Source organism: Xiphias gladius, chromosome 8, assembly GCF_016859285.1.
Source record: "Xiphias gladius isolate SHS-SW01 ecotype Sanya breed wild chromosome 8, ASM1685928v1, whole genome shotgun sequence".
Classification (NCBI taxonomy): domain Eukaryota; kingdom Metazoa; phylum Chordata; class Actinopteri; order Istiophoriformes; family Xiphiidae; genus Xiphias; species Xiphias gladius.
Window position 1 is genome coordinate 19,265,112 of NC_053407.1, and position 19,983 is coordinate 19,285,094.

A 19,983-nucleotide genomic window follows, 5' to 3' on the forward strand; every position below is an offset into this window, starting at 1 on the left:
GTTTTGATTTTTGGTTTTTTGTTGGGGGTTGGTGTGTGAAGAGTTTTTGGCTGTTTTTTGTGGGCAAACAAATGTGCAACGTTCATTTTCATTTTTGTATGTTTTTCAAAGAGGGAGGGAGAGGTTGGGTTGGGTTTTGTTGTGACAGTGTTTTGTTGTTGTTGCATGATTTTTTTTTTTTTCATTTCTGGGATTTTTTTTTGCTTTTGTTGTTTTTTTTCTGTTTTGGTTGGTTTGGTGTTTTTTCTTTGTTAGCTGTGGATCTGGGTGTCTTGTCTGTATGTATTCTGATTCTCTTTCTGTAGGGGTGGTAGTGGTGGTAATGATTTCAGTCTGACCACTTACAAGTTCAAAGCAGTCAGCAGGTGTTGTGGTGAGTTTTTCTGTGGCTTGTGTTGATTCGGGGGTTGTTGTGGTAATGGGTTTTTCTGTTGTTGCTGAGGTACTGGGCTTTTCTGTGGGTATTGTGGTGGATTTTTCTGTGATTGTGGTTGTAGTGGTGGTGGATTTTTCTGTGATTGTGGTTGTAGTGGTGGTGGGTTTTTCCGTCACTGTTGGTTTTTCCGTGGTCGTGGCAGCTTTGGTGCTGGGCTTTTCTGTGATTATGGCTGTTGTGGTGGAAATTCCTATGATTGTAGTTGATGTGATGGGTTTTTCTGTGGCTGTTGTTGATTCGGGGGTTGTTGTGGGAATGGGTTTTTCTGTTGTTGCTGAGGTACTGGGCTTTTCTGTGGGTATTGTGGTGGATTTTTCTGTGATTGTGGTTGTAGTGGTGGTGGGTTTTTCCGTCACTGTTGGTTTTTCCGTGGTCGTGGCAGCTTTGGTGCTGGGCTTTTCTGTGGCTGTTGTCGATTCGGGGGTTGTTGTGGTAATGGGTTTTTCTGTTGTTGCTGAGGTACTGGGCTTTTCTGTGGGTATTGTGGTAGATTTTTCTATGACTGTAGTTGTATTGGTGGTGGGTTTTTCTGTGATTGTAGCTGTTGTGGTGGGATTTCCTTTGGTTGTTGCAGTTGTAATCTTAACCACTTTTCCTGTGGATTTCGATGTTGTACCCACTGTATTTGTAACTACTTCAGGAGTTGTTGTGGTGGGTTTTTTAGTTCCTATAATTGTGGTTGGTGTGGTGGGTTTTTCTGTGGCTGGTGTTGTAGTGGTTGTGGGTCTTTTGGTGGTTGTGGTTGTTGTGGGTATTTCTGTGGTTGTGGCAGAACTAGTGCTGCTCTTTTCTGTTGGTGTTACTGAGGTTGTAGTGGATTTTCCGGGGGTTGTTGTCGGTGAAGAGGTAACTGTGGTTTCAGACGTACAAATGTTAATGCAACATTTGACTCGTATTTCATAGTCAAAACAAATAGGAGGGATACCTTGATCTTTGTTATGACAGATCAGTCCATCTGTTGTGTTGCATGATACTTTTTGATTTAGGTCATTCAAAGATACATCTCTGTATTGTTTTGCTCTGCATTCTATTTCCAGAGGTTTACTGCAAACGCTCGGATCTAGATGTGTAATTGAGTGTATGGTTTCATTATCTCCACCCTCCGGGGTAGGGTCAGGGTAATGATTGCTCGTCCAGTCTGACCACTTACAAGCAAAGCAGTCAGCAGGTGTTGTGGTGAGTTTTTCTGTGGCAGTTGTTGATTTGGGGGTTGTTGTGGTAATGGGTTTTTCTGTTGTTGCTGAGGTACTGGGCTTTTCTGTGGGTATTGTGGTGGATTTTTCTGTGATCGTGGTAGTAGTGGTGGTGGGTTTTTCTGTTACTGTTGGTTTTTCCGTGGTCGTGGCAGCTTTGGTGCTGGGCTTTTCTGTGGCTGTTGTCGATTTGGGGGTTGTTGTGGTAATGGGTTTTTCTGTTGTTGCTGAAGTACTGGGCTTTTCTGTGATTGTTGTTGTTGCCTTTTCTGTGATTGCTGAGGTGGTAGGTGTTTCTGTGATTATGGTTGTTGTGGTGGAAGTTCCTATGATTGTGGTTGATGTGATGGGTTTTTCTGTGGCTGTTGTTGATTCGGGGGTTGTTGTGGGAATGGGTTTTTCTGTTGTTGCTGAGGTACTGGGCTTTTCTGTTGGTATTGTGGTGGATTTTTCTGTGATTGTGGTTGTAGTGGTGGTGGGTTTTTCCGTCACTGTTGGTTTTTCCGTGGTCGTGGCAGCTTTGGTGCTGGGCTTTTCTGTTGCTGTTGTCGATTCGGGGGTTGTTGTGGTAATGGGTTTTTCTGTTGTTGCTGAGGTACTGGGCTTTTCTGTGGGTATTGTGGTGGATTTTTCTGTGATTGTGGTTGTAGTGGTGGTGGGTTTTTCCGTCACTGTTGGTTTTTCCGTGGTCGTGGCAGCTTTGGTGCTGGGCTTTTCTGTGATTATGGCTGTTGTGGTGGAAATTCCTATGATTGTAGTTGATGTGATGGGTTTTTCTGTGGCTGTTGTTGATTCGGGGGTTGTTGTGGGAATGGGTTTTTCTGTTGTTGCTGAGGTACTGGGCTTTTCTGTGGGTATTGTGGTGGATTTTTCTGTGATTGTGGTTGTAGTGGTGGTGGGTTTTTCCGTCACTGTTGGTTTTTCCGTGGTCGTGGCAGCTTTGGTGCTGGGCTTTTCTGTGGCTGTTGTCGATTCGGGGGTTGTTGTGGTAATGGGTTTTTCTGTTGTTGCTGAGGTACTGGGCTTTTCTGTGGGTATTGTGGTAGATTTTTCTATGACTGTGGTTGTAGTGGTGGTGGGTTTTTCTGTGATTGTAGCTGTTGTGGTGGGATTTCCTTTGGTTGTTGCAGTTGTAATCTTAACCACTTTTCCTGTGGATTTCGATGTTGTACCCACTGTATTTGTAACTACTTCAGGAGTTGTTGTGGTGGGTTTTTTAGTTCCTATAATTGTGGTTGGTGTGGTGGGTTTTTCTGTGGCTGGTGTTGTAGTGGTTGTGGGTCTTTTGGTGGTTGTGGTTGTTGTGGGTATTTCTGTGGTTGTGGCAGAACTAGTGCTGCTCTTTTCTGTTGGTGTTACTGAGGTTGTAGTGGATTTTCCGGGGGTTGTTGTCGGTGAAGAGGTAACTGTGGTTTCAGGCGTACAAATGTTAATGCAACATTTGACTCGTATTTCATAGTCAAAACAAATAGGAGGGATACCTTGATCTTTGTTATGACAGATCAGTCCATCTGTTGTGTTGCATGATACTTTTTGATTTAGGTCATTCAAAGATACATCTCTGTATTGTTTTGCTCTGCATTCTATTTCCAGAGGTTTACTGCAAACGTTCGGATCTAGATGTGTAATTGAGTGTATGGTTTCATTATCTCCACCTTCCGGGGTAGGGTCAGGGTAATGATTGCTCGTCCAGTCTGACCACTTACAAGCAAAGCAGTCAGCGGTTGTTTTTTTTATTGTGCTGGGTATATGGACAGTGGTTGTGGAAGGAGCCTCAGCTGTAACACTTGGAGTGGAAGACATTTGATTTGTTTTTGTGATGGTCATTTCAGTGGTTGTTGTCGTCAGTTTCTCTGTGATTGTGAAAAAAGTAAAAGACTAAATCATCAAGTAATCTTTAAAAAGGTCAAAATCCACTAACTACAAATCTTCCACACCTATGCTGTGCATTTCTAAAGTCTCTTATTCTTACCAGTTGTACTAAAAATAAACGCTGTTGTTGTAGATGTCTGGGTATGTGGGGTTGTAGTGCAAGGTTCTACGTTTCTTGTAATATTTCCATTTTTTCCACAAACAGCAGTGATACAGGTTCCATCTCCATCATGTGTGTTATAGACTTCATCTCCATACTTGTATATACGTCCTTTATAGGAACAAGTGCAAGCTACAAAAATAAGAGAAGGCATTATACAACTCTTTTTAGTTTCAATAGATTCATCCTATTGTCTTTTCAATTAATCTGTATAATATGTAGCTTTCTCATTGACAACTGAGACAAATACAGTAATAATTATAACCATAATAATGTTCATCCTACTCACCTTGTACATCATAGCTGCACTCCACCTTTGTTGAAGAACAATAACTGAAAGGTAAATGAAAGAAGAAAAGTTCATCCTATTGCCAAACAACATGATTAAGTGACATAAGTGTACACTATTTTATTATAACACTTTAATCATTATAATAATAAAAGGTTATAATAAAGGTTATCATTAACTTTTGCACCAACGGCAGCATTACTAAGGTCAAAAGAGTCCTACCAGTTGTAACAGTTTTCTTTTGGAGGCATTAATGCACTTTCTTCATAAGGCTTCCCTTGATCATCATAGCAGCCACATTCCTCCTTTGACACACACTTCATGGTAGCTTCTTCCAAATAAGATCTTTCAGGTGGGCATCTTGGATAGCAGCCTTAACAAGTTAAGTGTTATTTTTAAAATGTATCTTGGTTATTTTAAACAGAATGGGTGCCAACAGGAAGTCTAGCCTAAAACTTGTGAGCAAGTCTGAGTGGTGAAAGTGAATGAAAAATTCACAATAATAACACAATAAGCACAAAAAAGCGACATTTTGCTAAGCTGTTGGGCTTTACCAGAAAAAAACATGCATGGTCAATGATTTCTCTCTGAATAATAATAGCCTTAAAAATACATACAGTACTGCTTTCATGTCATTTGTACCTTCTAATGCTGGGATTGTATTGTAGCATATTCCTGAGGGATTCCTGCATGTCTTCATGCATGGTTTTCCACAAGGCTCGTAGTGCCATTCACACTCTCCATCAGGGTTGTAATAATCACAGAACAGAGCTAATGAAACAAAAGAAAGGGACATTAACAAAGTTGATTTCATAGTTAATTAACATTAACTATGGCATCTTTATAATAAAATGGGTCAGGCTTTATTTTTAAATTGTATAATTATTAACTAATAATTCCAATTCTAATGATGACAGATCATGATTATTGTCATACATTGTAATAAGTGCTTATCTCCTCACAGAAACAAATAAAACACTCACGGCAAATTGTGGGAGTTCTCCATTTCACGCAGGCTCCGGCCTTATTACAGACTGCTGCGTAGGCTGCTACAGCTGAGCAGAAACACTCACAATCTCCTCCTGTATTGCAGGCGCATGTGTCTCTCACACAGGCATCATAATAGTTTCGGGAATCCACCTTTTTGAAAGAAGCCATTGTAAATGCAAGTAGAGGCTGAATTCCTTTCTGCTAGCTAATTATACATAAAGTCATTAGAGACCTCTAACTAATCATAATGACTTTATTTGACATTGTACGTCTTGTGACATTGCTTGGCAGTTTTCTTACCTTTGAATGGCAGGTAGAAAATACTTCACTGTTGATAATACTGCAGTGTTTTAATGCCCATGCCTGCCTATGTGAGTACAGACTGCAGGAATTTTTTAGTGTTTTTGCATTAGGGCAGGTAGGTGACAATTTCCAGCTGTTTCCAAACTCAAGGGCTTCAACCACAACTTCTTTGTTCCTGGTGGTGAAATCATTCTTGATATTCCCATCATAATTCCCACACAGACCACAGACTCTCCCCTGGGATCAAATGAGATCTAGTTAATTTTTAAAATGGCAACCTCATTAACATTTATGCAACTACCTGTATGTCTGCTCACCCACCTTGAATGTGGAGCTGAGTTTGATCATCAGCGTTGTCTTCTTATTCCAGATGAGAACAAGACCATTCTTTGCCTCAATGACAAGATATATACCCATAGTGTTGATGTGATAGGGTATATCCACCCCTTTGCTTTGTTTGATAACGCTGACATTTTCTTCTGAAAGAACAATTTCTTTGTTCTGAAAGAAATAAAACATGCTCACTTTTAATCCCACAGGGTTAGTTCAGCATTTTTTTTATAATTATTTAGTATATTTATTTATTTATTATTATTTAAAAAAAAAATATAATAGTCTTATGTACCCCTAAGTAGAGCTTGATAGCAGTGGAGCAGCTGCTTTCAGTTGTTCCACATGGGATGCTCTTAGTCAGGACCCTGAAGGTGCCATTCGTATCATCACCACAGTAATCCTGCAAGATATTGATATCAGTATTACAAGATTGATTTTTGACAAATCACAAATACTAAACAGAAGTATGTGCTATACCTGAGTGAAGATGTAACCACAGTCCCCATTAAAGGAGAATTTCTTTTCATCAAAAGTGATATAATGCCCTTCGCCATATATGGTACAGGTTCCATCGCATTCACGATCCGTACACTCCCATTTTCTGCTTTTGCAAGTGCTACGATTTAAAAAGATGAAATGATATCAAGGTATATATCCCCAATTAAAATAAGACACAACAGCAGAGAACCGACACAGCACTGCATCACGGTAAGATAAGAAGGCTCACCAGGTATTGCAGTCTACAGTGACAGTCTGTCCAGAATTATAGGATTGTCCATGATATGTGCAGGGACAGTCCTTCTCCTCAACACAGCTTCCTTTACCATTTGACAGTAGACCAGCAGGACATACACAGCCTGAGATACACTGTGTACTGACCTATACGGTGAAATAGTTATGTGTTTAACATGTGATTCTGCTGCTTTAGTATACATGTGTAGAATATTCAGCAACAGTCATGAACCAGTGTCATATTCTTACACATTCTGTGTCCAGAGTCTGGCAGCTTTTTTGGCACTCTGATCCCTTGTCACCTGGCTTTGCACTGGAGCAGCTGAAGAAAACCATTGGATCGGAACATGCTGAAGACAATGATAGTGTGTTACAAAGGACACTGGCATATGTTTGTTGTGGTTCATACTATGCTTTGCTATAGAAGGAATACTACGATGAGCTGTGTGCTTTGTACCTACATTCATTTTTGTGGCTTCCTTTGCAGCTTACTTTTCCACCATGGCAAGAGCTGAAATGTATAGAACGAGAGACAAGGTGGATAAAGAAGAGAAATGCATTTTCTTGTTAATTCTTGCCAGCTGTTGCTCAATTTCTTGCTAAAACAAAGACTGTCTTCCCAACTGGTCTAGTCTTAGGATCTGCAATTCTCTTTAGGCTGCATTCAGACCGACTTTAACTTGAGCCCCATGTGAAAAAATAAAGCTCCCTGATTAATCCGAATGGAGACAGTCCGTCGTCACAGCGGTGGTGCCAACGCATGGGGCTCAGGCAAACCAACACAGGGTCGATGGTCAAAAGAACACAGGGCTGATTTCGGTCTGATTCCCTGCTTAGTCATTGAGTCACTGCCGACACAAAGGCTACACTGACGGCAACAAACAGATAACTACTTTCACATGGGCAGTTTGGTGATTCCAGTTTAATAGACACAACTGTTTCTTGAAACACCTATGTCAAGTGAAACCAAAGCCTCAAGACTTCACTGAATACAATATACTGAGTATTTTTTTTTTGTTAATCTTGACTTTCAGTAAAAAAAAATTTAATATATTCCATGTCATGTCTTTGTTCAGCAGTTAAATTGTAGAAGGTGCTAGCTTCTATCCCTGCAATTAGCAGTGGAGATCCCAGAGGGTCTGCTACAACATGAAGGGTAGCAATCGGTAGGCTACTTGTTTTGTAATGCTGCATGACTTAATGCTCCAACTAACTCTGCAGTGGGAAATGATACTTCAAAATAAAATAAAATCCTACGCTGGATATACACTACACTTTAAAAGCTGATGAAGTTGACCCGGGAGACTGAAGTTCGCTCAGGAGAATGTGACCCTCTGTGATCCTCGGTGCACCTCCTGCCGTGGATGTTTGTTGCATGATGTTCGCCATCTCTCTCTCCTCTCATTTCCTGTTATCTTGCTACATTAGGCTGACCAATAAAATGTCCCCCAAAAAATCTTGGTAAAAATATACTGTTCTGCTTTACTTTTACTGAAAAAAATGTAAACCCTCACCAAGTTTGTCCATTGACCCTGATGACCTGCCCAGGCAGCAAAATTGTGTCTCCCACACGACAGGAGCATTGTGAGGCTGACACACACTCTCCCTTCTCGTTTTGGTAAGTTCCTTCAGCACAGCCGCAGCCATCAAGTGGGGTAAATTCAACCTCGCATGTTAAGTCCGATTGACTAAGAGAGCGGCAGGTGCGACCACAGCTTTTCATCTGGTAGTCATACACCAAAGTAGAAGGGCAGCCACTTGTGTATTTCTCTATTGAAAGAAAATAGTTCACTTAGGGTCTGAAAACTATGAGTAAATATCGATTTAATTTATGTCACATTTTTATAGTTTGAGTCAAACTTACGGCACACAGTGTCCCTCCATCCATTCAGTAAGACACCTTCAGCGGCACATGCATGGACATAGGAAGATATGGCAGCACACATGCACTCCTCACTATTTTCACAGGCGCAAGTATCATAAATACAAGACTGCAGAGAGAAGCAGCAACAAGAGAAATGAATAGTTGAAATGTGCAGTTGTTGAATATGAATTAACACAAATATATTAATACACACTGATACATTAGACTGTATATAAAAAGAAATCACTGCTTACATATTGATAGTTTTCTGGGTTTATTTCAGAATGGCACCTGGCAAAAATCCCTTTTGGGTCTGACAGCAAGGAGCACCAGTGTTTGGCATATTTCTCTACAAAAGAAAAAAACAGACATGCTTACTGGTAGAAAGCTTTGAAGAATGACATTGAAATATGGAGCATAGTGTCTGTGACCTACCCTTGTCTATGCTCAAAATGCAGGGGTCCCCTAGTATGGTTGTCACATCAGCACAGTTTGTTTTGGTCTTCCATGTGTTGGCAAATGTCCCGGCCGTTCCCTCAATCAAACCATTTGTGGTTCTGAAGTCATCAGCTTCAACATCATTAAAATCTCCACAAAGGCCTGGATCAAGACATTTCGACTTAATACTCAGTACTCCTTGCAAATGGTGGACATTTTACATTTTTATCAAAAGTGCTCAAGAATTAAAACACACCGTTGAGTTTTCCCTTATTAGACACACTTGCTTTGATGTAGACCTGCATAATAGGTGTAAGCTGAATCTCAAGATCAAGCCCATAGGTGGTGTGGATTACAATGAAGAATGTCGATGGGCTGAAGACTGTTATGTCATCTGCGGAGGAAAAAACATTTTCACATTGAGTAAAGAGACTGTTTTACTTTAAACAGACTGTCATGATTTCACCAGAGAATTAACAGCTCACCCATGAAAAAAGGCAGCTGAGAGATTAGCTTGTTATAAAAGACCTGTCCGCTGGCTTCAACTACAATAATCTACAGTGGAAAAAAAAAGACAAATTGCCTTGTTAAAAACATCAATAAAACATATTTCCCACAGACATGAAAAGGAGAAAAGTTTTTATGTTATTAAGAGTGAACCATGATATACTGTGATTTTACCGTGTGTTTTGACAGTATGAGAGTGACTGCAACCAGGCAAGATTTGTCTGATTTTTCACATCTGACCAGGTCACCAAGGATGTTGAAAGTCCCATTAGTTTCCTAAAGTCAAGAAGAAAAAAATACCTTTTATTACAAACTTTTCTCAAACTCTTATTTATCCATACTGTAATTTTGTGCGTGAAATAAAGGATTAAAAAGTTTGAATTCCTCACCTTGGAGAGAACATAAGTGCAGTCTCCATGGAAAGTATATGTTTTATCATCATAGGAGGAGATGTGAGAGCCACCCAGTACGGAGCAGATACCAGGACAGTCCATATCCTTACAGCTCCACTGACCCTGAGTACAGGTGCTGTCAACAGAGTTTAGTTAGTTCAACTTTACACACCATCTAAAACCCAAACATGTGAATACAAATTTTATGATGAAGATAAGGGAGTGATTACCATTCATGACATGCCCTTGAGTATGATTCCCCGGCTTTGTATGGCTTGCCATTGTGCAAGCAAGAGCACTGGTCAGCAGAAACACATCCAGTTTGCGTAATGTCGTCAAAGACAGTCCCTTGGGAGAAACATAATGACATGATTAGTCTCAGACAAGCAGTGAAATGCTCTACACTATGCAAAACCTGTGAAAGCCATACATGTGTGGCTTTTGCCACTTATTTTACCACCAGAGGGTCCCAAGTCTGCAAACCACAGTAGGCGTCATGGGAATTTTATTAAATTGCTTTTAAATTGCTTAATTTGTACTCTCAATGACTAATTTGTGTGCACAAAGTAGTAGGAACATAACACACTATTTTTTGGACATTTTAACAAATATTTAAAGGATTTCACAGATAATAACAATGTTTAATTAGACGTAAAAATAAATCTTGAGTATATCCGCGTAAAAGCAAAACAAAACTGCATTAAGTACAACCCCTCATTTAGATTGCGATGTTTGTTACCTGACAACTGTCACCATTTATCTTGCAGTACATTAGGCTACACAGAGACAAATATGCACCCAACTAATAGCAGCCATAGCGTCACAAGTTTATAAACAATTGTGTTTAGGGGACAAGGACAAATATAAAGAATGTGGTAACGTCATGATATTGAACAAGGTAAAATTAAAAATACACTTTCCAAGTAGCTAACCTTTTGTCATTGCGTTAATTGTTCATTTATTTCTTGTTACAAGCTAAATATGTATTAAAAAAATAATTTTAAAGTATTTTTATATCAAAATCCCTTCATTTTATTTTCATGTAAAATGTAAAAAGAGTTTCATCCTGAACTTGAGGTCGGTTACATAAACTCATCCAATCAAACATGACTTGGTGTGACTAGCCAACCCACCACATCACATGAAATCACACCTGACCGTTGCTAGCAGAGCTATATCATGGTAGCAGGGGTATTTTTGAATCTCAGCTGTCAAAAATGTGTTTACATTTAGAGGGAATGTGGTTGCAGTCTAATTTATTCATGCAGATAAAAGTGGTGTGGTCGGAGGACAACAGACCTCTGCAGCTCCACCTTGCTCTACAGCTCTCAATGGCCAATAATTTATCATGGAAAGTAGCTAATGGATTTGTAAAAACTCTGTGCATATTCATTCGATTATTTATTTACATAAAACGAAATAAAATGAAAAAAAAAATTAATTTAACTCATTTAACTGACTATAACTAGTTATATCATTAGCTATTTATTTTTCAAGCTGCTATTATCTCAACAATAGGCATCCAGATATACCTGTCATTTCAAAATGTTTCATAAAGGTTGTATAAACAGTGAAAATCAAGTATCATGAATAGAGAAGATCCAGACACTGGCAAAACTCCACTCATGTAAACTTGTGAATTTTGAGAAAAGTCAAGTTAGTCAAGTTAATCAAATCAAAGAGTTCCCGGGGCAATGTTGATCAGTGATTGGTCTTTAGGTATGCACATTCAAAGCTCGTTCACATTCCTCTCTGCCTGAGGATTGGTTGCCCCCCCCCACCAGAGAGCCACAGCCACAGCACATTCACTGAGAATAACTGGCCACTTTCTTCAATGGAGAGTTGTTAAAGTTGGCCAAAAAAAATCGCTAGATTTGCCACAAAAAAAAAAGTCACTGTTCAAAATTGCCAAATCTAATGAGAAAGTCGCTTAGTTGGCAACACTTTCTACAGATTGGTATCACATTGTACTCACAAAGCCATGCCCCCTTTGAGCGATCAAATTACATCTGTAGGATTTGAAATCCCTCTTGTATCTAAACTGCACCAGCATATTTTGTTTCACTCGGAAAATACCTAACAGTACTGAAGATAAAGAAACTCTTTAGAAACGTCTGTGGCACTGTGACTTTAATGTGAAGAAATTAATTCAGTATTTGTAGGCAATTAAATACCAAAACAAAGGGGCTAGCCTTCTGCCAAAAACTATTTGACCGTAATTCAGCAGCATGAATGAGTCAAGAGCACAAAATCAAGTATTCACGCCACAAAATCACTAATTTGTGTGAACTAATTTAAAAAACCAGAAAAAACAAACAAACAAGCAAAAAACAACTTGCGTCTGCTGGACTCTTAATTTCATCTGTGCTGGTGTTAAAGTCAGGGAACCTACCAGGTGGACAGAAGCATCCATCTATGCAGTGATCCTCACACATCTGGCTTCTCTGGGAGTTGCTGCAGGTGTCAGTACAGGGACTGCTGCATTCTCTGTACTCCATGTTGAACGGGCACGTTCTCGCTATACACCACAGACATTTGCAATATAGATAAAATGATTTTGATTAATAACTGCTGTGAAACAATTAAAGCTTGAACATACACATGTTCCTGTTGCTGTCCTTACCACACAGTTGTGCGGTCTTCCACTGCTGTGGTTTCCCACCCGCATGAGCACACTGACGGGAGTACTCTGAGATGGTCGAACACAAGCATGAAGTGCTGTTGCTTTTGCAGTGGCACAGATCCTTTGCACAGGCTTTGATAAAGGAGTCAGTATCTATCAGGTTTTGACAGCTGAGGAATGCAGGTCCTGACAGCAGGTTCTCACAGAGGTCTTTCTATGGGTCAGAGTATATAATGTATTTAAACTATACCTAAATGTTTTGTGTTAAAATTATTTAAAGCAAATCCATTTTCACATACCTGATTTGCACACGTCTGTATAGCTGTAGAGATTTCTTCACAGTTTTCAGTGGGACCGTTGACTTTCCAGACCTCCCCATAATCTTCAGTTGTTACAGAATCCCCTGTATCTTAAGGAAAAAGAGGTTTTTGCAAATGTGGAAACCAATATGTACAATTGAGTTTGTTTTAAGATTTATCATTTAGTATTTACCTGTTTTGATGAACTCATCATAAATCTGAACTCCGTTGAAGTCACCACACAGGCCGCATGTCTGATTTTTGAATTTTGCATCCAGCTCAAGCTTTATACCAGGGGAAAATTAGATTTCAATAAAGTGCAGAAATGCAGAAGTAATAATTTAACTACTGTTAATATTATTCAATTTTTTTTGTGTTTAACCATATCAGAAGAGAATGGCAAATTTTAAACAGTGATTGTGAACTATTCTCTTTAACATTTTTAGTGCATGCAAAATGTATTTTTAACATCATCTCTGGTACTTTCACAATTGCCTCTCTTTGATTTAATTATTTATGTCACCTAAGTCGGTTTTCTAATTTCTGAAACACTAGTAAAATTAAATGTTGTGTATTTATTTTCAGAGCCCAGCACATGTGCTTATCTGTAAGCTATCAAAATAATAAAAATCAATATCAGCTATCATTTATATGTAAGTACATCAAAGTGAATGTGAATGAACATACCCAGAGAGAGTCTTCTTGATTCCACATGATGACCAAACCCAGCTCTGCCTCGATTTTGACATATGACACAGTTCTTTCAATTGAAATGCCAGCCTGGCTGAATGGTATAGTGACACTAGAAGGGACAAAAAAATCATCCTAGTAAGATGATATTACATTAATCATCACTGTGACCAGTACATCAGCTGGTAATGAAAAGTTGCATTATCAAAACAGACTCACGCTTCATCATCGACTTTGATGGAAGTGTTGGCTAATTCCACAACAATCCCCTCCAGTCTCATAGTGACCTTCTTAATGGTGATGACCCCATTTATCTCTTGTCGCTGGAGCTGAATATTGAAATTCTCATAACTGCTCTTACACTGGGACGCAAGGATGTAGTTGCAAGTGAAAGGAAGCTGGAAGAAATCTCCATCGAAAGTCTTAAAATGGTAGTTTCCCCATGTACTGCAGAACTGGTCGTTGTGAGAGGGTCTCACTTCTAGTTTATGAGGAAAAGAACATTTACTATACTGCAGTTCAAATTGTAAAATCATGGTCTGTTTGTTATCTTTCATTGTACAAAAAAAACAAATTACCTGTAAATACTGGCATTTTGGTCACCGTCTCAACCATGACTTAAAGGAGAAGAAAGACATTTTTACCGTCACTGCATACTATCATACTGTCAGACAAAAGCAGACTGTGGTTATATTTGCATTATCCTGTATGTGCAAAAAAATCCAATGCTTCGGGTTAACTGTAACAAATTTTCTTCTCAGTATAGGGTCCTTTACACTTGATGGACACTGCAAGACATTAATAAGGTGGCATATGCTTTCATCTTAGCAAAGCCTTTGATGTGTTCTGCTCTCTGTGTGTCCCATTGCGTGTACATACCAGTGGTGGCTGCAGATAGTCCAAGGCAGAGGGTGAGCCATGGTATCACCCATTCAAGTGACATCCTGGCAGTTCTCATGATCCTTGAGAGGGAGAGGGATGGTTGAGCAGAATGGTACCACACTACCAATGTCATGTAATATACTTCTCTGGGTGTTTGCAGTTTAGGAGGGGTAAAAGAGACATTTTGGGTGTCACCCCATGTTGCTTTTGTCTCCATTAAGATCACACCCATGAAGACGCTGCTTATAACAACAGTTCTTCCTACCTGTCTCTGTCATGAAGCATCATATCAGTCAATCTCGGGCTCCATAGCACTATTTTTATTTTCATCTTTGTTAAACATTGAAGTACATCCTATAAGTAAGAATAATCTTTTAAATTGACCTGTCACACAGTTTCAGTGGGTGATACACTGCACTGTATTCTTCAATTATTGTATACTTTTTATTTGTGTCCTGTTTCTTTAGAGAGCAAGATTAGCATTTATGCATACTTAAACAGGAATCATGTACTTTTCTCACTGATCCTTAGCATTTAGGTTGTGGGTTGTGCCTCCGTATCTATTAGGTAAATTCATAATTCACTTGCTCATACATTGACCAAACATTTGACAAAGACTTATAGCGTGACTGACAGTCTAACATGTCCCTTTTCCCTTTCCAGGAAGCATTATTACAAACCAAGACTTTAAGATTAATTCTGTTTTTAAAAAAAATATGCTTCTTAATTGTTGCTTTCATTTCTTTACAAAAGATGCATATTTTGCTACAAACAAACTTTCTTTTTTCCCTCTCAAAACCGTTAACTTGGATTTATGTTGATTTTGTCAGACAACCTTGTGATTATAAAATAATGATTTTATTACTTCAGTGTAGCAGCTTGAGAGTGACTGCTGGTTAACATATAATGTTCATGGGCCACAAACACTATATTTAACTATGTATTTTTATACATACTGTAGTCCATCATTTTTAGTGGGTCTAAAGTCATTTGACAATTAACTGACAATCAGTTGCATGGCCAGATGTGGCCTGTTTCCTCGTTATTTCATGACAATTTAAACAGATAAAAGATCTGGAGTTGATTCCAAGTGTTGAATTTACATTTGGTAGCTATTCATGGGAACTCACAATATGCAGTCCAAAGAGATGTCGATGCAAATGAAGGAGGCCATCATTAGGCTGAAAAAACAAAAAAAAACCTTTTAGACAGATGGCAGAAACTTTAGGAATGGCCGAATCAACAATTTGGTACATTCTTAAAAAGAAGGAACGATTTGGCGAGCTCAGCAACACAAAAAGGCCTGAAGACCACAGAAGACAACTAAAGTGGATGATCACAGAATTCTTTCCTTGGTGAAGAAAAACCCTCCACAACATCTATCCAGGTAAAGAACACTGTAGAGGAGGTAGAGGTATCGTCAAAATCTACAATCAAGAGACGCCTTCATCAATGTAAATACAGAGGGTTTACCACAAGGTGCAAACCACGGGTAACAACCAAGAACAGGAAGGCCAGATTAGACTTTGCCAGAAAACCTACTCAGTTCAGGAACAAGATTCTTTGGACAGATGAAACCAAGATTCACTTGTACCAGAATGATGGGAAGAGAAGAATATGTAGAAGGAAAGGAACGGCTCATCATCCAAAGCATACCACATCATCTGTCAAACATGGTGGAGGCAGTGTTATGGCATGGGCATGTATGTCTGTCAATGGAACTAGGTCGCTGGTGGTTATTGATGATGTGACTGCCAATAGAAGTAGCAGGATGAATTCTGAAGTGTATAGGGCTATACTATTTGCTCAGATTCAGCCAGATGCTGCAAAACTGATAGGATGGTGCTTCACAGGAGAGATGGATAATGACCCAAAACATACTGCGAAAGCAACCCTAGAGCTTCTCAAGGCAAAGAAATGGAATATTCTTTATTGGCCAAGTTAGTCACCTGTTAGTCACCTGTTAGTCAACCTATAAAAATGGCTGTGATTCCTATATGGTTAATGTGATATTTTTGTTATACCCCTTGCATTAAAGCTGAAAGTCTACACTTCAATCACATCTTAATAGCTTCATTTCAAATCAACTGTGTTGGTGTACAGAAGCAAAATTATGAAAAATTGTGTCACTGTCCAAATACTTATGAACTTAACTGTAACTGGCTGTGTGTGTAGCTTAGTCACAATGTGGCCTACCTTCTTCTGCCAGCTGTTGCATCTGTCTGCTGTCTTTTCACTGGCACCTGGAAGACACGTGGTCAGGTACAGGGGAAGTGATACTGCATGCACCAGTATAAATCTTATCTATGTTATGTTAATCTTATCTATGTTAGGCTATCACATAATGAAACAAAAAAGTGTGTAGTGCAAACATTAAATCCTACTGCTGAAAGCGTTTTAATGTTTTCTTGCCAAACTGTCTGGATTGTCTCTGTAGCTTCATACACCAGGTAAAGCAAACTGCTTTTGAATCAACACTTGTCATCGAAAACTGATCCATTTTGCTAAATAACTTCAGCTACAAGCTACATGTTAGAAAAATATTTTTTATAACAGTAATGTCTTCTTCACTTTACAATATGTACAAAAAAACATGCCTATAGCTAATGTACTATATATTGTATAGACTGAAGGCTAACATTAGTAACATTAGCTTAATTGTACCAACAGGGCAGGTATCAAAAACAAGTAGCATTAAACTTAGCAATACACTGTGTGACAGCATCTGCTGAAGTTCTTATTGTAACTGCTTAACCACATACACAGAACAACTATCTGTTATGAGAAAATGTATTGTCTAATCCAAAAGCAGAAGCTCCAGAAGTCAGAGTCAGTGTGAGTCAAGACACTGGGGAGAGCAACGGCCCACATGGCAGACATCAATGCTTTCTGTAAGCCTTAAAATCTTATTAACAGAATAAAAAATGACCACGTACACACTTATAGGGGACCTGAATTTAGTTATTGACACCATTATGACTTGTGGAAAAAAATGACAGACTTATTATTTCTGGAGAAAAGTTTATGCTTTCTGAATGGGAGCCAGGGTCTAGTAGAAATCAGTGGTATTTCACCTTAAGGTACATCCATGTTGCCTTCAGCCTCCAGTTACCAACTGGTGAGGGATGAGAAACCATTCTGTCAAAAGATATTGCCTCACTTGGTGTCTTGATGCTGGCGGAGCTGCTGTCTATTGCATCTGTTGATATATGGTGACCGTGTAGCTCAAAGCATATGGTTCACATCATTTTTACCCTCATCCAACCATTCAGTGAGCCCTGCCCTGTGGATGGGGGGAATGTCACTCTGGAAGAGCTTAAAATTACCCACTGAAAATTTCAGAGGGGAACCATCCTAAAGTGTGTGCACTACGGCCAGATCACACGCTTTTAGATAGGTGCCGCCCAAAAATCTTACTATGTGTTTATTCATATTCAAAATAAACACAATTGTTTGGGATGAAAACCAAGAATAATGAACATCTGCAAGCATAAACCATACTGTCTTATATGACCATGTACACTAATTATTACTTGTTTGCTACAGGTGACGGTAGCAGCAACTAATACGATGTTAGTTCAACGGAACCTTCCCACAAAGCAGACACTGTTTGGTTTTTGTGTGCTGCAACTGAACATGCAGTGATGTCTGTGCATACTTTCATGCAAACCGAAAGCCTGGCTCTGAGACATAGCAAGAAAAGCTTGCTTTGTCTCAGCTGCAGTAAACCTTGAACCTAATAATATCAGGTGGCACCACTGGGGGTGTTCATGGATGTAGTTGTGTGTGTGTGTGTGTGTGTGTGTGTGTGTGTGTGTGTGTAGAGGGTATTTTTTCTACATTTTAAAGAATCTGCACCTAACATGAATTAGTGAGTCTGTAAGTTTGAGTGAGTTACAAAAGAGTTCTATAGCAGAGAGAGAGATAAGAGAGATGGTTTGGATATGGGAAATGTCCTCAGAAAATATTTTTGTCCTCTTGTTGTATTGTTCTGGTCCTGTTTAAATTTGTAATTGTCTGAAAATCTTTTTTTTTTTTTTTTTAGAATTTGGGGTTTTTTAACTTAAAAAAAAATAGATACAGTAAAACATTAAAGTTTAAGTGCTACAGCGTCATAGCTCAGTGCTAGCTATTCCACATAATAAATAATAAAGCCTGGTTAAATATTAAATGAAATGTATTAAACATATTAGGGGAGGTTAAGACTGAATACTATGTTCTTGCGTTTCTTTAACCATGAAGTATGAAATCATATTTTGGGCAGATTCAGGAATTTTACCAGCTCTTGTTTGGCTTTTTTGTTATGTTTTTATGTAAGAAGCACAGCAGAAATGCCTGTACAGTACCACTACTTTGGTTAAACCGCATCAGTGACAGTCATTTCAGTTTTCTCGTGAAATGATGACAAGTGTGACAAGTTAAATAGTATTATGTCAATATTGATTAAAACTGGAACAGTCCTGCCTCTAATCAAAACTTTCTCAGGGGACTTTGGCGAATCGACTGCCCTCCCTGAATCAACACATTGCATGCAGTCATGGAGAAATGGACTTTCCTCATCATATAGCTGTCCATCTGTGGGAGTGAGCCAAAGCAGTGTTTGCCCTTGGAGGAGCTCCTGCCTGAGTAGCTATTTGAGAACCTGCAAAATAACTTCATATTCCACTTTCGTCTCCAACAACCCCAGATAAAACAATGGATAAACAAACTTTAGTCAACAGCATTTCAAGCTTTATACAGCTAAACACGGTGGGATGGGAGACTGGCTACATGATCATCCTAGCCAATTTGCCCGACTGCTATGCATAACTGGGTGCTCTGTTTAAAACATCATTATTGGGAGTTCTTCTGGCAGGGTGCTGGTGAACATAGTAGCAGGGCAAAGTTCCTAAGGCTAGGGCCTGGTTAGTTTGGAACGCTTGGCTTCTCCTCTGTTAAAGGAAGTATAAGTAAATACATACATTTGCACTGAGTTCATGTATTCAGGTTTTTTCAGTGCCTTACTGAAAGATTGCAGGAACTTTGTTGTATTGAAAAGAAAAGCTTGACCTGAAGCTTTGGTGGTGATTTGTGTTGTGTTTATGCAGACACAGCAAACGGAGCCCAAGAGACATATGAAAGTAATAAAATGTTTTCTGGAATTCATTATTGATTTTTATAGTTCTCCTGTTAAAATGTAATAATTTAATAATATGTAACTGGGTTTTGGCAATAATGTAATATTAACATTCATGCCAATAAAAAATACTTAATTTTGTACATTAGTATGGTGTACATTTTAGGACATCCTTAGACTTCAGGATCAGGCCACAGTCAACATATTGTCAGGTAAGGTGTAATAAGCATGTCGGACTGATTCAAACGAAACTCGAACTCAACTGACAGGACACTCGGCAAACAACTCACCTCATCTTAACTCTGGCCTCCTCCCAGCTGTCTGATACAAAGTAGACACCCTGAAGTGTTGTGATGATGCATTTACATTCTGGTGTATTTTTGACTGGATTGCAACAGCAGGGCCAGCCCTATTCACACAAATGTCCGTGACTGAGTGACTAACTGAGTGATAAAGTTACACCATAGGTCAGCCGAATGCCATGTGACTGAGTGCTGAAGTTTGTTTGACTACAACCCTAGAGAATTTGATGCTTTTCTTTGTCATATGCAATAGTAAACTGAATGTCTTTGGATTTTGGACTGTTGGTCACACAAAACAAGCCATCTGAAGACATAACTTTGGACTCTTATAATAGGTATTTTTCACTATTTTTGGACATTATATTGACCAAACAATTAATCAGCAAACAATCAACAAAGAAATAATCAATAATCAGCACATTAATCAATAATGAAAAGAATCATTATTTACAGCTCTAATAAAGTTAGATATCTGATTGATGCATAGTACAAATCAAACAAGGAGATGTGCATCTGTACTGGAACTGGATCTTCCAGTTAAGAACAACTTTGTAAAGGCCAT

General features: G+C 39.0%; 1 protein-coding gene across 1 annotated transcript in view; it reads right to left on the reverse strand.

Annotated features, from left to right (window-relative positions):
* LOC120792878 (mucin-2-like) overlaps positions 1 to 13,736 on the reverse strand; it is a 28,181-nt gene extending 14,445 nt beyond the window's left edge. Inside the window, exons 1-29 of the mRNA XM_040132262.1 lie at positions 13,700 to 13,736; positions 13,341 to 13,602; positions 13,119 to 13,233; positions 12,625 to 12,715; positions 12,432 to 12,541; positions 12,133 to 12,346; positions 11,902 to 12,027; positions 9,740 to 9,857; positions 9,507 to 9,645; positions 9,292 to 9,393; positions 9,096 to 9,165; positions 8,867 to 9,004; positions 8,608 to 8,772; positions 8,427 to 8,521; positions 8,173 to 8,299; positions 7,823 to 8,078; positions 6,770 to 6,819; positions 6,558 to 6,658; positions 6,304 to 6,455; positions 6,054 to 6,192; positions 5,869 to 5,976; positions 5,565 to 5,744; positions 5,241 to 5,480; positions 4,934 to 5,090; positions 4,593 to 4,721; positions 4,173 to 4,323; positions 3,951 to 3,994; positions 3,602 to 3,793; positions 339 to 3,407 (exon numbers count right to left, since the gene is read on the reverse strand). Coding sequence (XP_039988196.1) covers positions 339 to 3,407; positions 3,602 to 3,793; positions 3,951 to 3,994; positions 4,173 to 4,323; positions 4,593 to 4,721; positions 4,934 to 5,090; positions 5,241 to 5,480; positions 5,565 to 5,744; positions 5,869 to 5,976; positions 6,054 to 6,192; positions 6,304 to 6,455; positions 6,558 to 6,658; positions 6,770 to 6,819; positions 7,823 to 8,078; positions 8,173 to 8,299; positions 8,427 to 8,521; positions 8,608 to 8,772; positions 8,867 to 9,004; positions 9,096 to 9,165; positions 9,292 to 9,393; positions 9,507 to 9,645; positions 9,740 to 9,857; positions 11,902 to 12,027; positions 12,133 to 12,346; positions 12,432 to 12,541; positions 12,625 to 12,715; positions 13,119 to 13,233; positions 13,341 to 13,602; positions 13,700 to 13,736 — 6,877 coding nt within the window. The remainder of the gene's footprint in view (positions 1 to 338; positions 3,408 to 3,601; positions 3,794 to 3,950; positions 3,995 to 4,172; positions 4,324 to 4,592; positions 4,722 to 4,933; positions 5,091 to 5,240; positions 5,481 to 5,564; positions 5,745 to 5,868; positions 5,977 to 6,053; positions 6,193 to 6,303; positions 6,456 to 6,557; positions 6,659 to 6,769; positions 6,820 to 7,822; positions 8,079 to 8,172; positions 8,300 to 8,426; positions 8,522 to 8,607; positions 8,773 to 8,866; positions 9,005 to 9,095; positions 9,166 to 9,291; positions 9,394 to 9,506; positions 9,646 to 9,739; positions 9,858 to 11,901; positions 12,028 to 12,132; positions 12,347 to 12,431; positions 12,542 to 12,624; positions 12,716 to 13,118; positions 13,234 to 13,340; positions 13,603 to 13,699) is intronic.
* Between the last annotated feature and the right edge of the window lie 6,247 nt (positions 13,737 to 19,983).